At 42.1% G+C, this 26,532-nt stretch overlaps 1 protein-coding gene across 1 annotated transcript; it reads left to right on the top strand.

The window, feature by feature from the left end:
* The first annotated feature begins 6,838 nt into the window (after positions 1-6,838).
* pif1 (PIF1 5'-to-3' DNA helicase homolog) lies at positions 6,839-25,600 on the top strand. The gene is made up of 13 exons (XM_079529487.1): positions 6,839-6,950; positions 8,424-9,011; positions 9,474-9,600; positions 10,314-10,439; positions 11,494-11,647; positions 12,237-12,351; positions 13,375-13,481; positions 15,181-15,320; positions 17,210-17,316; positions 18,684-18,771; positions 19,291-19,436; positions 24,386-24,577; positions 25,237-25,600. Exons 2-13 carry the CDS (start codon positions 8,439-8,441, stop codon positions 25,282-25,284), a joined length of 1,923 nt encoding a protein of 640 aa, XP_079385613.1. The 5' UTR covers positions 6,839-6,950; positions 8,424-8,438; the 3' UTR covers positions 25,285-25,600.
* The last annotated feature ends 932 nt before the right edge of the window (positions 25,601-26,532 follow it).

Here is a 26,532-nt window from a genome sequence, read left to right as displayed (position 1 = left end):
AGCTCTCTTTTTCAATAACGCCCTGATTACAGTACACATAACATACAATATAAATAATAAATACATTACAGGATAAGAAACAGTTTAGAGTGAGCAAGTACAGCTAGATCTCAAATGGATCCTTACAAGTCTTTTAAAACGTTCAAGTGAAATCAAAATTTTCAGTTTTAAGATTGATTGTAGACAGTTCCACATGTGAGGTGCATAGTAGTGAAAGGCTGTTTTACCCAATTCAGAATTCACAAAGGGGATTTCTAACATAAGGTAGTTTTGGGAGCGGGTGTGATGTTGGATGTAGTAGGCTGCTAAGATATGTAGGCATTCTTTTAAGTAAGGCTTTGTAGATAAAAACAGTGCAGTGTTGTTCTCGTCTCTTAGCCAATAAGCCTATCTCACAGAATTTCCCCGCCCCCCTAAATACGCCCCCTTTCGGGGTTAGTGGTGATAGCGTGACGTCACTCCATAGACGCTACATGTTAACAGAGGTAATTTAAGAAGTCTACAACTTTTGTTTTCTCAAGGTAAGGTTTGTTCTATCTGTTCGACCTGATTTACCATCTTGTTTGCTTCATAATAATATTGGTCTGTCACATTTTTACATTAGAAAATGTACTTAGATTCTCCAGAGAAAAAAACGTGTAAATGCTCATGTTAAAGACACCACTATTTACCGGAAGTGGGCGTGGAAAGCGGGCTGTGAGATAGGCCTATGAAGGCCAACCAACCTTTTCATACAACCTACAATGATGGGTGAGGAATCCATCTCCAGTTATAAACCGGAGGGCAGAGTGGTAGATTGTGTCTAGTGGTGTTAGTGATGACGGAGCTGCATGCATATAAATAATATCACCAATAGTCGATAACTGATAAAATTGTGCTTTGAATCAGCTGCTTCCTATTTTTTGAATTGAAGCAAGCTTTGTTTCGATAGAGGAATGCTAGTTTTGGTTTCATCACCGATATATCGACGATACATCGATATATATATCGACGGTATATCTATATCGTGATGCCGTTGCTTAACTTGCCTTTTTGTGATACTGATATTGCGCATGTTCATATCTCGATAACGATACGATAACGATATATTGTGCAGCCTTAGAGTGGAGGAGTGAGAGGGGTTCCCAAACTTTTTTGGCATCATCCTCGCAACACCGATAAGCATATTTGCAACCTTACATTTAGATGCCATTGGAACCATTTGTATTAAAACCTTTCAATCAAAGTCACAACAAATGTACATGTATTTAAGATGCTATCTTAGAATAGTTGTTTGACAGTTTGACAGTGCAGAAACATAATTGCCTTCCTTGATGCATCAATTAAGCGTCAATGACCATCAGCTGGTCACAGTCACAGACACTCAGCCTCTGCAGCACTCCAACTGAAAGTGACTGCATGGAGTGAAGTCTCATTTCTATCCAAAGGCCCTTGAATGATGGCATATGATTAAGGATTACTGTGAATATGGTAAGCTCACATATCACACATACCATTCACTGAGAGAAAAAATAAAAGAAAATCTGAATTATTTCGCTATACTGCACTGATCCTCTGCGGTGTCACTGTGAGTGGGTGATTGTGGTTTGAGGAGGTTATTTATGGTGGAGAAAAGTTGCTTCGGAATTGTCAACTCCAAGTGTTGACATGTAAATGTACCATCACATTTCATACACGACTCTAGTCTCTCACATAGGGGTAGCCTTAGGCCTATAAACATCTTGCCTGCTCTGCAGTGGTGGACAATTTACTTAAGTACTGTACAATTTTGAGTTATTTGTACTTTACTTGAGTCTTTCCAATTTCCAGTACTTTTACTTCTACTCCACTACATTTCAGAGGCAAATATTGTACTTTTACTCCACTACATATATTTGAAAAGTTGAATTACTAGTTACATTGTTACATTGATTTGGATTATTATTACAAAACATACATTCACATTTCAGCCATTTGAAAACAGCCGATCTACAAGCTCACAATGTGTCGAAATGCGACGCATTGTGAGCTTGTAGATCGTCTATTTTCAAAATATTGTTTTACCTTTGAAAACTTGATCTATACAAGGCCAAAGGGACACAGTCGCAGACTTAATAACTGGGTGGGGGCCTGCATTTCCAACTTGCATCGTTCCAAGTAGGCCAGTGCCCAAAGGGCACCGCTCTAGTTCTGCATAATGAGTACTTTTTACTTCTTGATTGAATGCAGCCATGCACTTAATGGTGCCGACAGTGACAGTGGTGCTTATAAAGCTACCATATAAATCATTCTTATTATTGGGGATCCAGTAAGATATGTTTTCAAGATCAAACATTTTTGGAAAGTCCTGAAATATTTTCAGTGAGGATGATTTTGCTAGAATTCCACTATAATGGCATCTGATTAACATTTCAGTGATTGCACCCACATGAAAGGTCACTGAAGCAACATATTCAGGGATAGAATGTATAATCTGGTCATTAGAAAGATTGTCTTTTATCCCGCAATGGGAAATTGATATGGGTCCAGCTCCGGTACTCGGAACAATTTCATATTTCTTAACAACTCAACAGCATTATAGCTTGATTAATTGAAACTCTATTATACATATTTATACACAGTATCTTAATACTATCTTAAGAAACAAAATGTTTATATAGCTTATATCTCTGCTGTCGGGAGGAAACCTCATAACTCCAAAATGTTCATTTTTCAGGAAATGAAAAATATACATTTTTCAGGAAATGAAAAATATACATTTTTCAGGAAATGAAAAATATAATTTTTTCAGGAAATGAAAAATATAAATTTTTCAGGAAATGAAAAATATAAATTTTTCAGGAAATGAAAAATATACATTTTTCAGGAAATGAAAAATATAGATTTTTCAGGAAATTAAAAATATACATTTTTCAGGAAATTAAGAAAACCTTATATTTTTAAAACAAAGCAATACAGCCTCATCAAAGTTGGTGTTGTAACTTTATATATTGTCAATTACTTCCATGATAGGGGGAGAGGTGGTGGAGTTAGTTGCTTTAGCAGACATTTTGAGGGTCTAATGGAGTTAAGGGGTTTCCATTGGTTAAGGGCTTTCCATTGGTTCAATATTTTCGAAACAACACACAGACGTAAAGGGTGTTCAATGCCAAAACATCTGCCTAAAAAATGGAGTTATGAGGTTTTCTCCCGACAGCAACGATATATTGATTCGGTTACAGTGAAGGAATAATAAACCAACAATATTTTGCCCTTCAAATGTGTTGTCATTCTGCCTTGTAGCTCACTGGAGGAGAATACATCTTCTATGTTTTGCCTTGCATAGCGATAATCTGCCTGGGGCAATATGCATTGCAAAGGCAGATGAAGGCTGGCTACGCGAGGCTAGTTTTGACAGCTTTGTGGTAAGGAGTCTTTTTTTTTTAGACTTTGCATGCTATGTAAATTTGTACTTCGAAATCCACAACTTCCACATTCTCTCTCTGCATTCTCTCACCAAGCTATACACAGTAGGCTGCATGTGACAGGAGGAGCAATAAGGGAACTGGAGGTCTAATGAGCTAATAACTCTGGTAACCCGCTTGGCATTATCACATTCACATGCAGGTTGTCAGGCTGAGTAGTTTGTCTGCAGGTTGTTGTGTTACATAAATACATAATTTAAACTAAAGGCCTAGTAGTCATTAATTCTATCCTTTAAATGTCCTCAGCAATGGCAGCTAGCAAAACGCATGGCCTTAAATTACAAATGGTACAGTATGTGTCAGCTTGATTCCCCCATGACCTTTTCATGAAATTCCTTCTCATTACTTTCAGGCATTCCTGAAGACACCTGTGTGTGTGTGTGTGTGTGTGTGTGTGTGTGTGTGTGTGTGTGTGTGTGTGTGTGTGTGTGTGTGTGTGTGTGTGTGTGTGTGCGCGCGTGCGTGTGCGCATGCGCGTGCGTGTCCAGATTCTCAAGAATGAGTAGATATGGTTATTGTGTGTGCATGGGTTATTGGTCACATGTAGTGATAAAAAAACGAACAATCTTTCTACCCGAGCTTCCAGTCTCCAGTCCCGTGAATAAGCCATTCACTCTGTGTTCACACTATAGGGCTGGGCAATATATATATCGATCCATATTGTGATATGTGACGTCTTTGTGATATTGTGAAAAGTGTTGCCTTTTCCTGTTTTTGAGTGGTGTAAACCACTCCAACAACTGGCTTTGTACCCGTGTCTGTTCGTACAAAAACAATCACACCCGTGTGAACTGAGTGGTGTAAGGTCTTATATAGCCTGATCAGCTGTGGTCTGACGTAATGTCTGATGTAATGAAATCACACCCGTGTGAACTGGGTGACCGTAGCAACCATGCTCATTTTTTTAGCACAGACAGTCAGACAGACAGACAGACACGTAAACTAACAAAGCCAGTCGTAGGAGTGGTTTACACCACTCAAAAATGAGCACGGTTTCTATGATTTCATTACGTCAGACATTACGTCAGACCACTGCTGATCAGTCTATATAAGACCTTACACCACTCAGTTCACACGGGTGTGATTCTTTTAATCACATAAGCCCTATTTTATACTTTGACACTTTGAACAGGATCCAAAGTAAGTGCTGCATAGAGAAGCACTGTATTGCATTAACATATTCTGTAGACCTACATGATGAATGACCTGTGTGTGTGCGTGTGTGGTGGTGCCGTGGTGCGCACACTACAAGGTGGACAGGCTGTCTGTCTCCATTAAATATGTCAGGATGAGAGTGAGTCATCAGATATATATGACTCTGACTCATATAGCTTTGGGAATAGCCGAGCTTTGGGAATAGCCCACCTTAATGCCTTCTGTATCCAGTAACAAAAGGGGAGTGGGGGAGAGAAATATGAGAATCTGTATTCAGTATTTTAGCCGTGACGTAAGCGGCCCTTCCAGAGATACTTCCGGGTCCCACTTTTGTGTCGCTTTCCATGCTTCCAACGTCATAGTTGGTTTACAACTCTCTTGATCTGTTTCCTCCATGCAGCAGGTATAACACCAGACACTCACACAAAGCCCTGCCATCAAGCATCGTGTGGACATGACCTGAGCCATCCATCATCAGCGATGACTGGATGATATTGTAATGTGCATATATGTTTTTTCCAAAGGTTTCAGTAGCTTGAAGGTCGGGTGTTCCTCTACCTCTCCATTCAGCTTCATTAGTTTCCCTTTTTCTCCCCTACTCCTTCCTGTGACTGTCTCCTACTCTCCCTTGCTCTCTCCTTCCAGGTTCCCATCCACCATCAGTGATGAGTCTCTCTCCACCCCAAAAACTCCAGGGTCAGCAGCAACGCCTCCTGTGAGATTGAAATATTCAATCCTCAACACCACCAACACTCTTATTCTTTCAATAAAGAACCCTTTATTGTTCTTGATGGTGTGGTCTTCTGACTAGTGAACTGTGAAATGATGCACAAAATAAGGTAGTCTATCCTATGTTCCGTTGTTAAGGTTTTATTTTTCAAGCTGTCATTGTGTGTCTTTCTGGTGTATTTGGAGTACAGACCCTTGCATCTGTAATTTACTAGCTCTGACCCCTAATACATTTATTGGATATTATGCCCTCCAGGGACATGCTTTATTTGTATAATTGTCCAATATTCATTTGTTGCCTCAGTCAGTACACCTTAAAGGTGTTCCATTTTTATGGTTTATATTGCCTTTCTCTACTGATTGATTTATTCTGTTGTACCTGTATTTATTCTACTTGGTATAAATGTTTTCCTCTTATCATGGAAAAAAGATACCACCTGTACTTACCTGTGTGGGAAGACCCTCTCCATGGTAACGGATTGGCGTGGGGCATCTGATTGGCCCCCATAGATGCCAGAGTTGTACTTATACTGACAGTCAGTCAGTGCCAGTGTTTGTCAGTTCTTCTTTATGCCTGATGAAGGTCTGAAAGACCGAAACGTTGCTCAATAAATCTAATTCTGTAAGTGAAGACAGTGTGCGGGATCTTTTTTCTCGACTTCTCCAGTTCCAGTTATCCGATGCACCTGTCCACTGTAGGTGTTGTACAGAAGGACTTTTTCTTCTAAAGGGGTACGAACAACTGCAATACTGCCGGGTGACCTAAAGTGGCACTGTTGAGCAGCCTAAAAGAGCCATTCAGACTGAGCAGCTAGAGCAGCCTGCACCACTCAGTTCACACGGGTGTGATTTTACTTATTGCTTGTCTTATCGCAACTTGCAGCAATATATTTTTTTGTGTTATTGTTACACACACACACACACACACACACACACACACACACAAGGCTTTTTTTCTTTTTTCTTGCAGTGACAAAACTGCTTTATTGTGATAAACCTTCATCCTTTATGGGTTATAGGGCTATTTCAATGTTTAGGCCAATCTGGGAACTTATTGGGTTGGTTATGTTCCCATTTTTTCCCCCTGGCCCTATGTTTTTGCTTGTCTGTGGGCACCACCTCCTTTTTTGCCTGTTTCTTGACAGCATAACAGCCTGCATATTGCATAATAGCGTTAGCTAGCTCTGCAATTTGGCTTTCTTTGGGATGTAGTTAGTCTGGCCCACTGAAATGGTTGAAAGTGAAATTGTGCAGCTTTTCACTGCTTTACTCCGTTCGCTATTATTGTCAGAAGCCGTGTCATTGTCATCTCTTCTCATCTCATCTCAAAAACAGAAGAGAAGTCAAAGAAGACCGGAATTCCAGCAAGCCATGTGTTTCGGTGACGTTGCTCTCCGCGACCTTTAGCGATTGGTCACTTGGGATATGTGGGCGTAGTCCTCTTATGTTATTGGCCAATAATATTAAATGTCCCGCACCTTATTGGTCAGAATTGCGAGACAGTCATTGGTTTGCTCTGCACGCAACAATTTGAAATCAGCAGCACTTTCAGCAGCAGCTGTAGCCTTTAGGATCTCACGGCGCACACAGGACAACAAAATAACTTTAAACCCGCATCAAAAGGTAAGGATCGATCGGTACCAGTCCAGACCTTTACTTTTTTATACAACAGTCAGAGCCTATTTATTAAATGTGCTCTGACGATAGTCTTTAAATAGTATTTAAAGACTATCGTAGACGTATTTTAGCGAAAATAAAAGTCAGACTCGATAAAATACTGATATACGATAGTCTTGATAAGGCTAGGTCCATTTTAGCCATGGTCGACATGACGCTCGTACTGTTTCAGGGCTAGGTCCATTTAAATCCTTAATTATGGTGTCCGTGGTTCTTTGTCTTGTATTCATTACGTTTCAGTTTGGAGGTTTTCTTCTTCGTAAACACCACCATTGTTAGCGGCGCTCTTAAAGGGCACATACGAACGGCTGGAAACTGAGTCCCCCACCCCCCTTTCCCCTCTATGTTTTTCCCTTTTTGAGGAGCCCCTCCTATATAGGCCTACAGGTTTAATGTTTGTTTTTAGTTCAATGTTTGTTTTAAAAACGCCATTGACAATGAAGAGAAATTAATGTTTGTTTTGTCCCCAACACAAACATTAAATCCCATTAACAATATAGAGAATTGAATGTTCGTTTTGTTGTTTTACATCATCATTACATCACCGTCCTAATCATAGCAACATGAGTCAGACTTTAATATATTAGATAGTAGAGTTAGATTAATATCGCTGTTGTAAAATGATAAGAGCGCCCCTCACTTCACACGGGTGTGATTTCTACCTCCTTATATGATGATTTCCTGTTTTATTTTTATTGAAGTGTATATTTGTATGGCTCTTCATGTTCTGATGAATTGAAAATGGTGGACCCTATTGTAAACAAGTTTGAAGTATTACATTACAGCAGTCATTTAGCAGACGCTTTTATCCAAAGCGACTTACAATAAGTGTATTCAACATAGGTAGGGAACAAAAACTACTAATCACCAGAAGTCTTTAGTGCATTTTCTGCAAAAACAAGCAAGTATTTATTAACGGTAGAATTACAGTACATTTCAAGCACAACTCAATACAAAAACTGTTAACTGTGGACGACACCATAAAGTATTACACTTGTTTACAATAGGGCCCACCATTTTCAATTCATCAGAACATTTAGAGACGTACAAATATAAACTTCTATATAGCCAACAACAGGAAAATAAATCCTCATAACGGAGGTAAAAAGGGGAAAAAGGGGTTGGTTGGGGGGTGGGGGGGATTCAGATTTGACAGCGGCCAGTTTCAAATTGCAGCCGTTCGTAGGTGCCCTTTGAGAGCGGTTTTGAAGGAGCGGTTTTGAAGTGTAATGCTTTATGGTGTCGTCCACAGTAATAGTTTATGTATTCAGTTGTGCTTTCGTTTGAAATGTACACCCATTCTGCATACTGTGAATAAATACTTCAATCAATCAGTTTAGTTTTCACAGTGGTGCCTGAATGATTTGAGTCATGGTATTACTATTAACTCTTGGTTTCAAACGGCGGTGTTTATTTTAGCACACCTGGATTGCAATGTTGCACGGGGACGACGACGGCGCGAGCCTGCAGTGCTGCGTAGCGGTGGAGCGCCTCAACGCCTCCGGACAAGCCATCAAACGGCAGCTCATCCGAAAGGCGTCGGTGCTCCTGGGACGCAACGAGTTCCAGGAGCTGATCCTTCGCATCCACGACGGGAAAGCGCAACCACAAAGTCACGCGCTGAAAGAGATCAAGCTTTTCACCAAGTTCGTCAAGGACGGGAAGTGCACCGTCAAACTGCTCCCGGAAAACACGCAGGTCCTCGTGTCGGACTGTCCCCCTGACCGACTGAACGCCTTCCTCAAGACCCTGACAATCAAACACCAAGCCTGGCAGACGGGCAAGCCCCTGAGTGACCGAGAGAAGCTTAAAGCCTCTCTCCCCCGTAGCTTTGAGACCATCAGCCCCTTGCAACAGAAGGACGTTCAGAAAGCCAATGAGCTGAGGAATAAAGTCAATGCTCCTCTGCCTTCCAGAGGAGGGCTGGCAGACCGGAACAATAAGATGGGTGCAACTAGGGCGGGACAGCAAGTCAAAAGATCGAGGGCAGACTGTGATTTTAGTCCAGTGAGTGTCGGGGAGACACACACACACACACACACACACACACACACACACACACACACACACACACACAGTGTGGGGGGGCGGCAGTGGCCGGTAGAACAACCGGATTAGGAACCATGAGGCTCCCAGTTCGATTCCCGGGCTCCCCCAGAGTTGGTATCGAAGTGTCCTTGAGCAAGACTCTGAACCCCAAACCCCAAATTTCGGTGTATGAACGTGTGTGTGTGTGTGACTGTGCAATCTATATAAAGAGATTTGGATAATTTTAAGCGCTATATAAATGCACCATGTATTTCTCTCACTCTCTCACACACACACACACACACACACACACCTGACAGCACATGAATATTCCCTGTTTATTTTAGATTTTTATTTTTTACAACATAACACATTGTTGTTAGTCTTGAATTCGATATGGTGCGTGATTGACTATTTTTTTTATTTTCCTTTTTAATTTAGGTGAAGTCAAATCCAAATAAGAAGCCCACGCTATCACTTCCAGCAGCACGTAAGCTGAACAAAGAACAGGCTGCTGTGTTGAGTGCTGTGCTGAGTGGCAAGAATGTCTTCTTCACGGGAAGTGCAGGTATATGCAAACAGTCAACGTCGTGGTTAGTGGTTAGTCTCTAATCGAGGAAGCCTAGGAAATTATTGTAATTGCAGATGCATGCAACTCAATTTAAAACTAGCATATGATACAGCCAACTTGCAATAATTGATCATTTCCCTTATAGAGCGTCGCAGTCCCGCCCCCCCACCCCCCCCCCCCCCCACCCCCTCCCCCCCCCCCCTTTCATGACGACGCCAGGCCCAGGAAATCATTCCCAATGCATTTTTCCCATAGACATTTCAAAAAGTATTTATTTCAAGACCTTATAAGCGTCGTACAAAGCCAAGCCGAGTTGTGACAAATCATTACGACAACAAACACAATATTTTGGACCAAACAAATAATTACAAAGAATAAAAACGTGTTGTAACCTGTTTTTTTTCTTCTTTCTAATTCTTTGTTTGGCCCAAAACATTGTGTTTATTGTCATGATTTGTCACAACTCGAGTTGTCTTTGTCCGCATCATATACGTCTTTAAATAAATACTTTTTGAAAAGTATATGAGGAAAATGAACGGAATTGTTTTCCGGGTCTCGAGGGGGCGGGATTGCGACGCTCTATTGGACAGTGGATTTATAGTCCTATAGAATCGGCAACAATCATTCATAAATGCACATTCACCAATTTCTCTGAAATTATCAAGCAGACGCACAACGTCTTCTAATCCGGCATTTGCTTTCTTGCTTAGGCACTGGAAAGTCATTCCTGTTGAAAAGGATTGTGGGATCATTGCCTCCGAAGAGCACCTTTGCCACGGCCAGCACAGGGGTGGCAGCCTGTCATATTGGAGGAACAACATTGCACAACTTTGCGGGTCAGTCTTTGTTTGCCCTGCTGACATGCATGTGCCTTACAAGACATGCATGTGTTTCAGTGTTGTTTTCGTCGATAATCCTAAAACGAAAAATGTTCGTCGACTACCTTTTTCCACTGATGAAAACGACATGGAAACTATATAAAAACTCAGCTATGACGACTAAAACTAAGACTAAATATACTGACAATTGCATCAACAAATAAAAACTAGACTAAAATGTTAGGAAGGGACTAGTGGACAAGAGATCCAGTATAAGTCATTTTCAAGGGGCCAGTGAGGCTCTCCAACGTTGAAGCACTGGGCCCTAGTGGTAAGAGGAGGGACTGCAGGCGGACCCGTGGAAGTATGATTAGGAAACCCTGTGCAGCTGGGCTTTAACATTGAGCGCGTTTGCACTTCCGCATTTTGGGCACCAAATTTTGGTGCCCAAATCGAAAAAAGGCGGAAGTAGAAGGCTCTTCCGGGTGCTTCAAAACGCCACTGAGCAACTTCCACAGACATGAATAGCGGGGGGGGCGGAGCTTCGTGCCAGTTCAGTCTCTATCCTTCTTTATACTCTGGTCATTTTACACTTGGTTACATGCTGTTGTGAGCTTGTAGATCGGCTATTTTCAGCAAATGTAAAAACAGGTGACTAAAATGTGACTAAAACTAATTAAACTCATTCAAGAGACTGACTAAAACTAAAATCAGAAATTGCTGCCAAAAACAACACTGATGTGTTTGCTTCTATGGCGCTTGCCTCGTGCTGCCTTTTTGGCATACTTCCATCGGATTTGTAATCGTGTGTTCACTCTGGCTCTGATGTTGTATTGTTGTATTAATAACTTTGTTGTGTTTGTTTGTTTGTTCGTTTTGTCTTGTTTTGTATTGTAATGTATTGTCATGACTTTTAGAAAGATTTGTCTAAAACAAAAAAAGCCTTCGGCAGTGCACTTCCACTTGACTTCCTGCCTTCATTGGAGACACGTCGCTCCAATGAACTGCTGCGGCCATCTATATTTTTTTAATATCTCTGTTTCCGCCCATCCTGCTATGTCCACTCCTCCAGGTATAGGCTCCGGGTCGGCGCCACTAGAACAGTGCATAGAGCTGGCGCAGAGACCCGGGGTGCGGCAGCACTGGATCAGCTGTCGCCACCTCATCATTGACGAGGTCTCCATGGTAGAGGCCCAGTTCTTTGACAAGTTGGAGTCCATAGCCAGGTGAGCTGGGGTCCTCGTCAGGAGGTGTACTACTAGTGCATGATTAAATCAAATAAAAACATCTGGTATTTATGGTTGAGAGACACACTCACACACACGCACGTGCGGCCGATATTTGTTAAATGTTTCGGGTCATTTAATATCGCTGAGACAGTTTATTTATTTTTGGACCACAATGCTTATATGAGACAATTTAAAATGAAACTTCTATGGCCCTGGACCAGGGGATGAGCGAGTGACATCAGGACTTCGGTAGAGATTTCACCGTCTGTCCGCTCTGCTGTAGTGCTGACATAATGAAGTGACATTATTCCGGTGTGTCTCAGCCCTGCGGTCGCTTCTCGCCTTGGCTTTAAGGCGTCTCACTGGTTTTTGTAAACCGCTTATACATTTGAAAGACTGGAACCAAGATGAACAATTCTAATAATGAAGTTCACTTTTTCAAGATTCAAAGCGGTTTCATTTGTCACTCGACTCATACAAATGTGTGCCGTAAAATGTTTGTGTGACATGCTCTGCAGTCTGTGCTAACAGTATTATACCAAACAAGGTAAAACCGAGGTGTTTGTCATTCCATCGTGCTGTGCAGGTCCGTGAGGAGATCAACAGAGCCATTTGGAGGAATACAGTTGATAATGTGTGGGGACTTTCTTCAGCTACCACCCGTCTCCAAGGGAAAGGAAAAGGCCAGCTTTTGTTTCCAGGTCAGCCTACGATGGATCTAGCAGTAAATGAAGAAAAACGTGAAACGTCCGCACGCGATATAATTCTGCTCCCCCGTTTTTATTTCAACCTAAATACAACAACGTTTCGCACCTCCAGGCTTTCACAAGTTGAACTTGAGAAAGGGGCGAATTATATAGTAGTATATTATATAGTAGTATAATATATATTATATGGTAGAATTATATCGACATTGCACTTTTTTTCCTTCATTTAGTCACTTTTTGGGTCCAGCACCCTATTCAGAAACTGGGATGTGCATATAATTTTCCTTTTTTTACATTGGATCTAGCAGTAACAATGTTTTACAGCAGGGGTTCTCAACCTTCACGATTTTTCAAAAATAGCAGACCTACAAGCTCGTAGCGCGCCACTCGGTGGCGCGCTATGAGCTTGTAGATCTGCTATTTTTCAATAGCTAAATTATAACGATGCTTAAAACACCAAAAGGGGTTCCCGCCCAAAATGGTTTAAGGTTATTGTAGCAGTCAATTTATATTGGGGGTCGGGAGGGGGCGGGGCGGGGGTCCCGAGACATTGCCAAAGCATTTCCGGGGGTCCCCGGCCAAAAACGTTGAGAACCCCTGATCTAGCAGTAACAATGTTTTACAGTAGTTCAAAAAGTATCACAGGCCGTATCAATCAATGAACCATACAATTTAATTTCACTCATGTTTTCCCCACTAAACTTAAAAGAAATGTGACATTCACATCTGACGAGTGTATATACCTCCGTTAGGCATGTTTGCTTTTACACTCTTGACATGACCATTTTAACCCTCACTCATTCCACCGTCGCACTCGCATGCGTCATGTGATGAAGTATAAAATGGCAGAGGTGTGCATTGGCACCGTCCTCTCAAAAAAAGAAAAGAAAATGGTTGAAAATCACTGGTAGAGCCGCAACAATGTTCTCTTATGGGAGGGCCTTGGCATATTCCCAAAGTTTGGGAACCTCTGTTCTAAAAGACCATGGCACCTTCCCTGTCTCTGAACCGTTGCAGGCCAGGTGCTGGCGTAAGGTCATCCACGTGAACATGGAGCTGGTGGAAGTGAAACGGCAGACTGACCAGGCCTTCATCGCCCTCTTGCAGGCAGTGAGGGTGGGCAGGTATTCACTGTTGATTTTGTCTGCTAACACTATGACGAAAAATGTTCGACTACCTTTTTTTTCCACTGACAAACTAAATGGAAACGAAATAAAAACTAAGCTATGATGACTAAAACTCTGACTAAATATACTGACAATTTATACTGACAACAAATAAAAACTAGACTAAAATGTTGGGAAGGGACTAGTGGACGAGATCCACTATAAGTCATTTTACACTTGGTTGCATGCTGAAAATAGCCGAGTGTCATCACAACGGCATCAAGGCATGCCAAAATACATTTTAGTCGACTAAATCAACTGTAGATTTAGTCAACTAAAATCTATTTTCTAGTCTAGATTCTAGTCGACTAAAAACTAAACCTATGATGACTAAAACTATGACCAAATATTGACAATTTCGTCAACGAATAAAAACTAGACTAAAATGTTAGGAAGGGACTAGTGGACAAGAGATCCAGTATGAGTAAAAGACACGAGTCATTTTACACTTGGTTGAGTGCTGAAAATAGCAGATCTACAAGCTGACAACGCGTCGCAGGCTCGCAGCGCGACGCGTTGTGAGCTTGTAGATCGGCTATTTTTAGCAAGTGTAAAATCAGCCATTACGACGGCATCAAGGCCCGCCAAAATATATTTTAGTTGACTGAATCAACTGTTGATTTAGTCGACTAAAACTAGACTAAGACCAAAACATTCCAGGTGGCTAAAATGTGACTAAAACTAAATGAAAACGACTTCAAAATACTATCACTAAAACTAAAATCTAAATTTGCTGTCAAAATCAACACTGCAGTTATTCAACAGCAACACACACACACACACACACACACACACACACACACACACACACACACACACACACACACACACACACACACACACACACACACACACACAGAGAAGTAGTACTTAGTGACTGTCCCTCAAACTGTCCTTCACATTCACAGCTTTGGCCACATATTGTTCAAGAAACAAATGCACAATTTGTACGTCAATGGGTACATTTCTAGATGTTGCATACAAGTATATTTGCATTTTATCCTAAGTCATTAAAATGTTGCTGAACTTCCCCCGAATAACTGAGTCAGTGTTTGCTAAAACGTCATTGCACGGTTAATACGCAATTCATGAACGTCAGAATTTAGTTCCTAAATCAATCGTTTATCCAGAGACTGACCTTTTCAAATCGGTTTACAATGCGTACTTACGATATACAGTATATATGACAAACTATATTTTTATATTTCCTCCAGAGCTGTTTAAAGCAGTGGTGGAAAAAGTACTCAATTGTTTTACTTACAGTAAGTAAAAGTACCAATACTGCCAACTACTTCGTTACAAGTAAAAGTACGGAATTGAAAATGTACTAAAAGTACAAAAGTATTCATATTGCAGAATGTCCCATTTGGTTGAAGTGGTTAATGTCTGTTTTCAAAAAAAAAATCGCCAAAGTAACTAGTAACCAAAGTTTTCAAATAATTGTAGTGGAGTAAAAGTAAAAATTTTGGCTCAGAGTGTAGAAGTAAAAGTACTGGAAATTGGAAATACTCACGTAAAGTAGAAATACCTCAAAATTGTACTTAAGTACAGTACTTAAGTAAAAGTACTTTCCACCACTGGGTTACTTTCCACCACTGGTTTTAAAGCATACAAAAAATGAATTTAAAAATGAATAATCTCGTTTGACCCGATTCAGAGTCACAGAGGAAGTTAATGCCAAGCTTCTGGCCAGCGCCTACCATAAGATCGAGAGGGACGGTATCCTAGCGACCAGGCTGTGTACGCACAAAGATGACGTGGAGCTCACAAATGAGAACAAACTCCAACAATTATCAGGTTTGAATTCTTCCCTTTTTGTTATCGTCACCCTCTGGGCTCTTTCAGCAGGTGTAAGTGTGCAATTCAGCTCCATGGCAACGTCTAAATGAATGTGCAATTTAGTGAAGTGGGCGCATTCTCACCACCAAGATTGACATTAGAGGTAAAAAAAGGCTGTGTGAATATAGTCAGTAGGTGTTGTTGGTTTTTGGAAGTGCTCACTGTGCCCAACCGGGAATTATTGACATTATGTGTCTTTTCTTTTTGTTCAGTCTCTAGAGGCCACTACACACCAAGCCAACGTTGGGCTGTTGTTAACCCATTTACGCCTGCCGTCGAAATTTAAAAAATGTCTTCTAAATTCTGACAGTTTTCTGAAATACCTATGTTTCTGTATCAGTGGTGCTCAATATTTCATGTCAAGGACCCCACAAATTATATGTATTTGGCCACCGACCCCCATCTGGAAATATGTTGTTCCAGGAACCCCCTCAGAAGCAAAGATTTGAGTTCAAAACGTTCGCTCTGAAAGAATATATATTCATCAGATTTGTGCTGCATTTTCACGATTTTTCAAAGATAGCAGTGAGCTTGTAGATCTGCTATTTTTCAATAGCTAAAGCATGACGTAACACTTTAAACACCAAAAGGGGTCCCCGCCCAAAATGGGTTAAGCTCCTGTGGCCGATAATCGGTTGTAGTTCTGTTTGGTGTGTGCTGTTGGTGGTAGTGGGGTGTCTGTACTTTAGAGGCAGGTGAATGGTCCACACAATCTCCAGGCCGGGCCATCTCTATTAGCCTATAGGGCAGCGGTTCCCAAACTGTGGTGCGTACGGTGCACCCCTTGTGGTGCGCGAACGCCCTCCAGGGAGAGCGTGACATGAAAAGAGTAATGGCGGTTTCATGGTGTTATTTAGCAGCACAAACGGCAAAATCCGGTAAACCACTGTTGTAAGGAGATGTATAGAGCAGCTGCGGGAGTATACAGCAGCTGCATGTCTCCCAGTGCAGTGACATTCAGTGATTATTTGTCATCGTATTAAAGAATGTATCATTTTTTGCCAAATACAACGAGAATTGGTGGGGGGGGGGGGGGGTGTGCTAGTTCAGGTGGTAACGGGGGTTTGCACGGCCAACATTTTTTGGGGACGGTTGGCCTAGGGTTAAGTTCTTGACCTATGAGTTAGACCACACAAACATTATGAGGGGACAGATTCTCATTTTCAAAGGTCACACAAGATTATTTTGGAAGGCGCACACACACAGTAACCTGTGTTATGTCAATATGACAGTGAAGGAAAACAATGTTTACAGCAAAAACTAATGTGCAAGTTCAAGGAGAAACACATTGGTATGTGATTTGGAAGAAAGGGCAACTTTTGTGCACCTGAGACGCAACTGTGTCAAGGCGGTTTACAAAACCACTTCTACTTCTACTCATACAGTACTTATGTCATCACATCCCTCACCCTTTCACTCGACAAAAAAACATGCATTTTCAACTGTAAAGGGGCCCCAAAGGGTCTATAAATTAAGACAAATTTATGGTTTGTCACTCGCCGAAAATGGCAGACCTACAAGCTCACAACGCCCTGCGGATGCGACACGCCGTGGGCTTGTCGGTCTGCTATTTACGTCACCGCGACACTGTTTTGCGACGACAACCAAGCTTTGCTCATACGTTGCTGTGTAGCCCTATAGCCCCAACACTGTTCGTGCATATATCATTGTGATTCCTCTAAATATAGCTGCTTCTCCACAGTCACAACAACTATCCTCATTTTGATGCACCTTTTTTTTTTTTGATAGATTATGAGGATGCCCAGCAAGATGTGGCTTCTGTTGAAGGTTTTGTAACACACTGTCGCAATACCAACCACTGTCTTGACTGTTTCTTGTCTTGTCAGGTTCGCTGCGTGTGTTTGAGGCGGCCGACAGCGACCCAGCCCTGGTGAAGACCATTGATGCTCAGAGTCCTGTCAGCAGACTGCTGCAACTCAAAGTGGGAGCTCAGGTGTGTGTGTGTGTGTGTGTGTGTGTGTGGAAAACAGTGTTTGTTTTTGGCAGCATATTTTGGTTTTAGTCATAGTCTCGTCAAAAGTTGTCATTTAGTTTCAGTCACATTGTAGTCACCTGGAATGTTTTAGTGTTAGTCTAGTTTTAGTCTACTAAATCTACAGTTGATTTAGTCGACTAAAATGTATTTTGGCGGGCCTTGATGCCGTCGTAATGACTGATTTTACACTTGCTGAAAATAGCCGATCTACAAGCTCATAGCGCGACGCGTTAAGCTTGTAGATCAGCTATTTTCAGCATGCAACCAAGTGTAAAATGATTATACTGGATCTCTTGTCCCTTCCTAACATTTTAGTCTGGTTTAAATTTTTTTTTTACGAAATTGTCAATATATTTAGTCTTAGTTTCAGTCATCATGGCTTAGTTTCCATTTAGTTTTCGTCAGTGAAAAAAGGTAGTCGACAGACATTTTTTGTCATAGTTTTAGTCGATAAAAAAAAGAGCTATTTTGATGATTACAGTGCAATATTGTGTGACAGTCAAGTACTGTACACACTATATTATTATTATATTGTAGTAGTGCAGTGGCTCCCAACCCAGTGTACTGTGAGACAAGTCCAGGTGTGCCTTGGGATTTTTGACAGCTTATAACTGTACAAAATGGTACAAATTATGTTTTAATTTATTATATACTTACTATATACTCTTTTCCATTAAAGGTTACATCTCAGTATGCTAAAAAAATTAAATGTACCACTTTAAAATTTGCGTTCCTAATTTAGCCATGTAATTATTTTAAATGTAATCAAACCTAATGTTCCCAAGAGGCTGCTTTAGCTAACCTGACTCCGCCAGATGGGGCAGCAGAGAGTACACTGGGTTCCCCCCTCCTGCTCCCATCTGGGAACTCTCAGGCAGACTTGATGCCCGGCCACAAAACGGCCTGGCCAATCAGCAGCAGCTAGAAACTAGAAGCTGCTGCTAGAAGCTGCTGTGTGTGTTACCAGTCTTGACGAGGCCAGCCCTCCAATCACACTCCAAAATAAATGGAGGTCTGGTTGAAAACGGTGGCTAGAATAAGCAGAGGGAACCCCTTTTGGTGTTAGCATTATGTTATGCTTTAGCTATTGAAAAATAGCAGATCTACAAGCTCATAGCGTGCCACTCGGTGGCGCGCTACGAGCTTGTAGGTCTGCTATTTTTGAGAAATCAAACCACTGACATAGAAACATAGCTTTTTTTCAGAAAACTGTCAGGATGTAGAAGACATTTTATAGAATCTGATCTCAGGTCAAAATGGGTTAAGTATGTGGAGACATGCGGGTGAATAAATTGACACGTATCGACGTATCTTGTTCTCACAAGGTCATGCTGACCAAGAACCTGGATGTCCAAAGAGGGCTGGTCAACGGAGCACGGGGAGTGGTGGTGGACTTTGAGCCTGGCAGTAAAGGTCAATATTTACTTAACACTTTGATACATGTATAATAAAATATGATGGTAATGCAAACAAGTGGTTTTCAAGACTGGTCCATGGGAACTTGGTAGTACTTTTTATTTTATTATACTAGCTGGTAGCTAATAATCAGCCTCTATGGACAGTGGTTTCCAAATTAGGGTCCGGGGACCCCCAAGGGTCCTTGAGGGAGTTCCAGGGGGGTCCCCAGCTAAATTATAGTTTGTAACCAAATTGACCCTTATGGGTCTGTAACTCTGAGAGTGTACAAATGGACCCCCAACGGGTCCATTTGGTTCCATTTGTACACTCTCAAGAGTTAAATTCTTTGAATTTACAATATACATTGGGGTCCCAGAGATGGAAATGCCATTAAATGGGGGACCGTAGCCTAATTCAGGTCAAACCATGGGGGTCCTTGAAATTACACTGCTTGAGAATCACTTCTAGAGCTGTAAAAATCTTCTCTTATTGGGGTCCCAATTGGCACATCCTCCTTTGTCCTCCCTCACCCAGGTCTCCCACGGGTTCGCTTTCTGTGCGGCGTCACCGAGGTGTTGAAGCGAGAGCGCTGGATGTTTAAGGCCAGTGGCGGCCTCTATCTGAGCCGCCAGCAGCTGCCACTCAAACTGGCCTGGGCCATATCCATTCACAAGAGCCAGGTGAGAACCCCCAGAGGTTATATCAGCCATTAGAACTTATATATCAGCCACCTTCACTTAATGTGGCCCTCAGGTTAATATCAGAATACTGATATATTATTGATTTCAGCTTGTCACAATTCCATACATGCCAATAAGACCCGCTTTAATTACGTCAGTCTATATATGTGTAGCTTAATGGCTAGTATTATAATGTTAGTCTTTTTTGTTTTTTTTATGTCCAATGTATTTGTATTTAGTTCATAAAGTTAACATAAGTATAACTAAATGCATTTGAAATTAAATAAAAAGGTTACTTTTCTGGATTCGCGTTTTGACCTTGTAGATTGGCTATTTTTGCTACGGTACAGTAATATGCAATGTGGCCCTCTGGAGTGAGTGTGGAAATATAGTGGCCCTCTCCATCGTCAAAGTTGCCCACCTCATTAGAATTATTGCCTGAGGTGCAGATCATGGCTTTGAATCCAGCATGTCGATCCACTATCTCTATTCCCATGCATCACTGTAACCGTATCATCTGACGAATGCCTGAAAATGATCCTAATTTAAAAGAAAAGTATGCAAGCTACTTTTAGTGGATAGTACTTTTGAGGTGCATGCTGGGTTGTTGGTCTGTTAAAATATGGACTGAACCCGTTTTTATCCTCTTAGGTTTCCTAGTTCAGGCATTCCAATGCATTTATGATATGATACGGATCAAAACACACACACCCACACACACTCTCTCACACACACTCTCACACACACACTCACTCACTCACTCACTCACTCACTCACTCACTCACTCACTCACTCACTCTCTCTCTCTCTCTCTCACACTCACACACACCGGCTGTCCTTCATGGTGCTTCATCCCTATAAAGCTATAAAACTGTCTCGGTAGGCTACAGGTGCACATCATACGTTTTATGAAAGCTTAGAATCAACAAGGGAACGGACGAGAACAATAAAATGGAAACATGAAAATGCCAGAGGGTTTCTTTTAACGCTGCAATCCAGAAGTTGATTCTGGATTGCAAACTTTGTATGTTAATACAATAATAATATAACTGGCTCATCTGCAATGGTTGGAGGTGGTCTCTGTCATACACTGTACGCGTGGAATCTTGGATGGCACGTTGATTGCTACTGTTGGAGCGATGCGACAAATTTGGGTTTTCATATCGACACAATCACAATACCTTATCTTGGGTAGATGGTAGCAGTAATAGTTTTAAAGCAGAAACAATCCAAACGCCTTGGGCACATTTCTTGCAGTGGTCAGTGGAGTTATTGTGGCACGTACCAATATGGCAGTGATCTGCTATTGACTGGGACATTCGCGGATCTGTGGATATGTTGTTTGAAAGATGAAGCATATTTCAGCACCCCCCCCCCCCCCCCCCCCTTATTTTTTGTGAGGGGTGCTAGCCCTCCTACATCCAGCTTTTGGTTACCGGTGTCCACACACTTCGTGTTAAAAGGATCCCTGGCTAATAAGACAAACATGCCTTAAAACATTATACTTGCCCTCTACAACTAAAATCATCAACTTGTGCCAGGAGCAGATCCTATTCAGTGAAATATTCTCTATTTATAAAAATAAATTAAATATTTAAGGTGTTTATTTTTTTCATTTTAGTTGTAGAGGGCAAGTATAATGTTTTAAGGCATATTTGTCTTATTAGCCAGGAATCCTTTTAAACAAACATTGTCAAAATTCCCATTGACAATGAATGGATAATTGTCCGTCAGTGTCGAAGCAAATCGACAGTATCTTATTTTCTGTCATGATGATGTACGATGATAAGAGTGCCCCTCACTTCACACGGGTGTGATTTTTAGAAAGGACATGAGCTATTTTTTATGTGTCACGGTTGACCATGATGTCACCTTTATAAATTCCCACCCCACTGTGGTAAGACTGTCCCACCCCACTGTGGTAAGACTGTCCCACCCCACTGTGGTAAGACTGTCCCACCCCACTGTGGTAAGACTGTCCCACCCCACTGTGTAAGACTGTCCCACCCCACTGTGGTAAGACTGTCCCACCCCACTGTGTAAGACTGTCCCACCCCACTGTGTAAGACTGTCCCACCCCACTGTGTAAGACTGTCCCACCCCACTGTGTAAGACTGTCCCACCCCACTGTGTAAGACTGTCCCACCCCACTGTGGTAAGACTGTCCCACCCCACTGTGTAAGACTGTCCCACCCCACTGTGGTAAGACTGTCCCACCCCACTGTGGTAAGACTGTCCCACCCCACTGTGTAAGACTGTCCCACCCCACTGTGGTAAGACTGTCCCACCCCACTGTGTAAGACTGTCCCACCCCACTGTGTAAGACTGTCCCACCCCACTGTGGTAAGACTGTCCCACCCCACTGTGTAAGACTGTCCCACCCCACTGTGTAAGACTGTCCCACCCCACTGTGGTAAGACTGTCCCACCCCACTGTGTTGTAAGACTGTCCCACCCCACTGTGTAAGACTGTCCCACCCCACTGTGTAAGACTGTCCCACCCCACTGTGTAAGACTGTCCCACCCCACTGTGTAAGACTGTCCCACCCCACTGTGTAAGACTGTCCCACCCCACTGTGTAAGACTGTCCCACCCCACTGTGTTGTAAGACTGTCCCACCCCACTGTGTTGTAAGACTGTCCCACCCCACTGTGTTGTAAGACTGTCCCACCCCACTGTAAGACTGTCCCACCCCACTGTGTAAGACTGTCCCACCCCACTGTAAGACTGTCCCACCCCACTGTAAGACTGTCCCACCCCACTGTAAGACTGTCCCACCCCACTGTGTAAGACTGTCCCACCCCACTGTGTAAGACTGTCCCACCCCACTGTGTAAGACTGTCCCACCCCACTGTGTAAGACTGTCCCACCCCACTGTGTTGTAAGACTGTCCCACCCCACTGTAAGACTGTCCCACCCCACTGTAAGACTGTCCCACCCCACTGTGTTGTAAGACTGTCCCACCCCACTGTAAGACTGTCCCACCCCACTGTAAGACTGTCCCACCCCACTGTAAGACTGTCCCACCCCACTGTGTAAGACTGTCCCACCCCACTGTGTAAGACTGTCCCACCCCACTGTGTTGTAAGACTGTCCCACCCCACTGTAAGACTGTCCCACCCCACTGTGTAAGACTGTCCCACCCCACTGTGTAAGACTGTCCCACCCCACTGTGTAAGACTGTCCCACCCCACTGTGTAAGACTGTCCCACCCCACTGTGTAAGACTGTCCCACCCCACTGTGTAAGACTGTAAGTGAAATATAAGAGATTTGAACTTGGGGTTCACATCGAACACTAATTACGCTTTGCTCTGATATTCATCAAGGCCTTGTGGAATTCTGATGCACTTGCTCCCTTCAAACGCTAATGGAGAATGGGTAATATAAGGGTGGTGGTCTATGACCCCCCCCCCCCCCCCCCCCCCCCCCCCCCCCCAGTAATTCTAAATCAGCAGGGCCTGACCTGTGCCGTTGCCCTCGCTCTGCTGTCACACCAGCAGCCTGCAAATCTGCGCCTGCGGTCACTCGGTCTTATTTAGAATTGGTTCCCTGATTGGTTTAGACTGAGAAAGTGGACCTTCTGGCTAATTGGGTTTATTGGTCAAGACTAAAATGTCACTCCTGGTCTGCAGCACGGGAACAAAGGAACAAAGACAACCGATGCATAATTTTTAAGTGTCCTTTTGAATTAATTGTATCTAGGGTGATGATCGTTAATCTTCATTCATAGTCTGGATTTTCGGTGGTTAGGTGACCACCGAACTACAACATCGACGTCACGAGCCGCATGTGAAGAGCAAACCACCGCTCTCCCCAGCCCTTCTCTCTGTTTTTACTCACACCACCGCTCAACGTTATTTCAGCTCCAGTGGTCACCTCACCACCGGAGCGGTGGTCACCTCACCACCGAAAGTCTGGCACATGTAACTGGCATACACTAAAGGTGGCCTTACACTAGCCGATAATCGGGCATTTTTTGACGCTCGGGGGGTGCCCGACTCAATCGATCTGCTCGGGGCGCGATCGGGATCGACCCGATCAACATCAAGCATGTTTGATATTTGCTCTGCCCCGCTCCGATTATCCTGTAGTGTGTGTGGTGCTATCAGATTTCAGATTGAAAAGAATCGGCTAGTGTAAGGCCACCTTCAGCAGATGAACAGGAAAAAACCATCTCTTGTACATACTGTCATTATACAATATTGCCATCTTATGGCCATTCACTGGTATTGCAAGTAACGACTACTAAATTAGAAAAACTGCTCATGTACCCTGATGGAGATATTGGTATGGCAGATGTATGTATGTACTGAATATAAATATTCTGCATCAAAGTATATTTAAAAAAAAAGCATTTCATCTCACGAAGATGGCAGCAGTGCACGTGCTGGAATTCATTGATGTGCCCCTGTTTTTGATGCATCAGCAAAATTGAACAAGAAAGTTATCCTGCGTTGTCAACTTGTCGTCATTAGTGTTTTTGGCAGCAAGTTTTAGTCGTCTCTTGAATAGTTTTCATTTAGTTTTAGTCACATTTTAGTCACCTGGAATGTTTTTACTGTTAGTCTAGTTTTAGTCTACTAAATATGAGATTTTAGTCTACTACATCTAGTGGATTTAGTCTACTAAAATGTATTTTGGCGGGCCTTGATGCTGTCGTAATGACGCGACGCGTTGTAGATCGGCTATTTTCAGCATGCAACCAAGTGTAAAATGACTTATACTGATCTTGTCCACTAGTCCCTAACATTTTAGTCTATTTAGTTTATTTGACGAAATTGTCAGTATATTTAGTCTCAGTTTTAGTCATCATAGCTTAGTTTTTATTTAGTTTCCATTTAGTTTTCGTCAGTGGAAAAAGGTAGTCGACGAACTTAGTTTTAGTCGACGAAATCAACACTGGTCGTCATATCTTGTTAACTAAGCCAAATATCCTCTTTTTGTAAAAGGGAATGACTCTGGACTGTGTGGAGATCTCGCTGGCGCGCGTGTTTGAGAGTGGCCAGGCCTACGTGGCTCTGTCTCGGGCCAGGAGTCTGGAGGGCCTCAGGGTCATGGACTTTAGCCCAGGCGTGGTCCGGGCAGATCCCGACGTTCTCCTCTTCTACAAGAAACTCAGGAAGGAGCGGCTGCTCATGCAGGTGAGCGTGTACATCTTTTAGGCGGCACCGGTGTTGTTGTTTTTTTGGCAGCAAATTTCTATTTTAGTTTTTTAGTCATAGTCTCTTGAACACTTTTAATTTAGTTTTAGTCACATGGAATGTTTTAGTGTTAGTCTAGTTTTAGTCGACTGAATGTCATAAGATTTGGTCAACTAAAATGTATTTTGGCGGGCCTTGATGACGTCGTAATGACTGATTTTACACTTGCTGAAAATAGCCAGCTTGTAGATCTGCTATTTTCAGCATGCAACCAAGTGTAAAATGACTTATACTGGATCTCTTGTCCACTATAGTCCCTTCCTAACATCTTAGTCTAGTTTTTATTTGTTGACAAAAAAAATATTTAGTCATAGTTTGGCTTAGTTTTTATTTAGTTTGTATGTCGTTTTTGTCAGTGGAAAAAAGGTAGTCGTCGAACATTTTTCGTCATAGTATTAGTATTGGGGGGGGGGGGGAGAATTGTTTACTGTCCCCTTGCATATCAATCCCTCTTGAAGACTATGCTAATGCTTGACTTTACTGTAGATTCAATTTGGCAGCGTTTTGTTTTTTGGTATTTTCTCATTTGCTGCCTTTTAAACGATTCAAACCATAATGTTTTTTTTTTTTGTACTTACATTCTGAATCACTCTCTGTAGGCATCCATGGAAGATTTTGTTGGAGTGAACAAAGAGAACTACCGGTGATGTCGTGCAGCACCCACCCTGACGAGTTTGTTTTTCCTTCTTTTTTATCCCTTTTGTAATGATATTTTGTCTCTTTTTTTTATATAAATTATTTCCAGCTCCCTTGAGACAGTCTGGTCTCTAAAATCACTGTAATCAGTCTCTGTACTCTCAGTATGTACCTCATCACCGTTTGGAACAGATATTCCTGGAACTGCACTGCCACAATGTGTAAATCAATGCAGTTGTCAGAGTTATGTTTTTTTTATACCCGTTTTATTTATTATGAACTTTTGGATTATTTTTTTAAACAAATATAAAGTTTTAATCAACTTGTTACATTGTGTGGTTATTTATCTTGACCCATTTAGGACGATTCTAAACACCTTCTAAATCCTGACCCAAGTTTTCTGAAACGTCAACGTTTTTTTTTAAATGTATATACTGTACATGGCAACAAGACCCCAAAAGGGTAAAAACACCTAAAGGGGTTCCCGTCTTAAATAGGTAGGATTAGGGTTAGTAAATGGCTTAAAGGTATATTCAGTGATTTCACTTAATTCAAATATCACTTATTCTTTCTTCGTTTTTGGATAACCCTCCCTACTATAAAGTGTGCTGACCATATAAGGAGTTCCTCCCTGTCCCCAGTGAGCCCCTGGGGTCAAAAAACCCTAGTTTCGGTTTGGGCTTTGGGTGGCAAAGCCTTCATCCCATCAGGATGAAGGCTCCTCCATTCATGATCGAGTGGGGCGGGCCTTGGTGCACGTGCTGTTGGTTTGTTGTACTTCCACCACTGTAGAGCGTGTGCATGTGCACATCTTGTTACCGGGGCGGACCGGGTTTTTTTTCCAAATCACTGAATGCTCCTTTAAGTAATGTCATGTTTCAGTGTATTATCACATGGTGTAAACTAAAAGGAAATTAACTTTGAGCTTGTTTCAAAGAGTCAACATGCTATACTACAATCTTATAATGACCCATGTCATGTTCCTAGAAAGATTAATTGAACTCATTTAAATTATTTGAAATGAAACGAGCCCAATAAGGATCCAAAAGCATGAGGCAATCTCAGACATGCATAAACTTTCTCTTTGTAGCACCTTGGATTTGCTGTTATAACCTCAACCCAATTTCTCCCATCAGTTGCAAAACCTGTTTCTAGAGCAAGGGGTTCAATGGCGATTTCGTGTTTTCATGGAAGAGGGGGTGATGTTTGGTTTATTGCTTAAAATGTTTAGGAACCACTCTTTTGAATACTTTAGAGTA

Source organism: Electrona antarctica (genome assembly GCF_951216825.1).
Source record: "Electrona antarctica genome assembly, chromosome: 19".
NCBI classification, from domain to species: Eukaryota; Metazoa; Chordata; class Actinopteri; order Myctophiformes; family Myctophidae; genus Electrona; species Electrona antarctica.
Note: the sequence above shows the minus strand (reverse complement) of the source record. Positions and strands in the feature narration are given on the sequence as shown.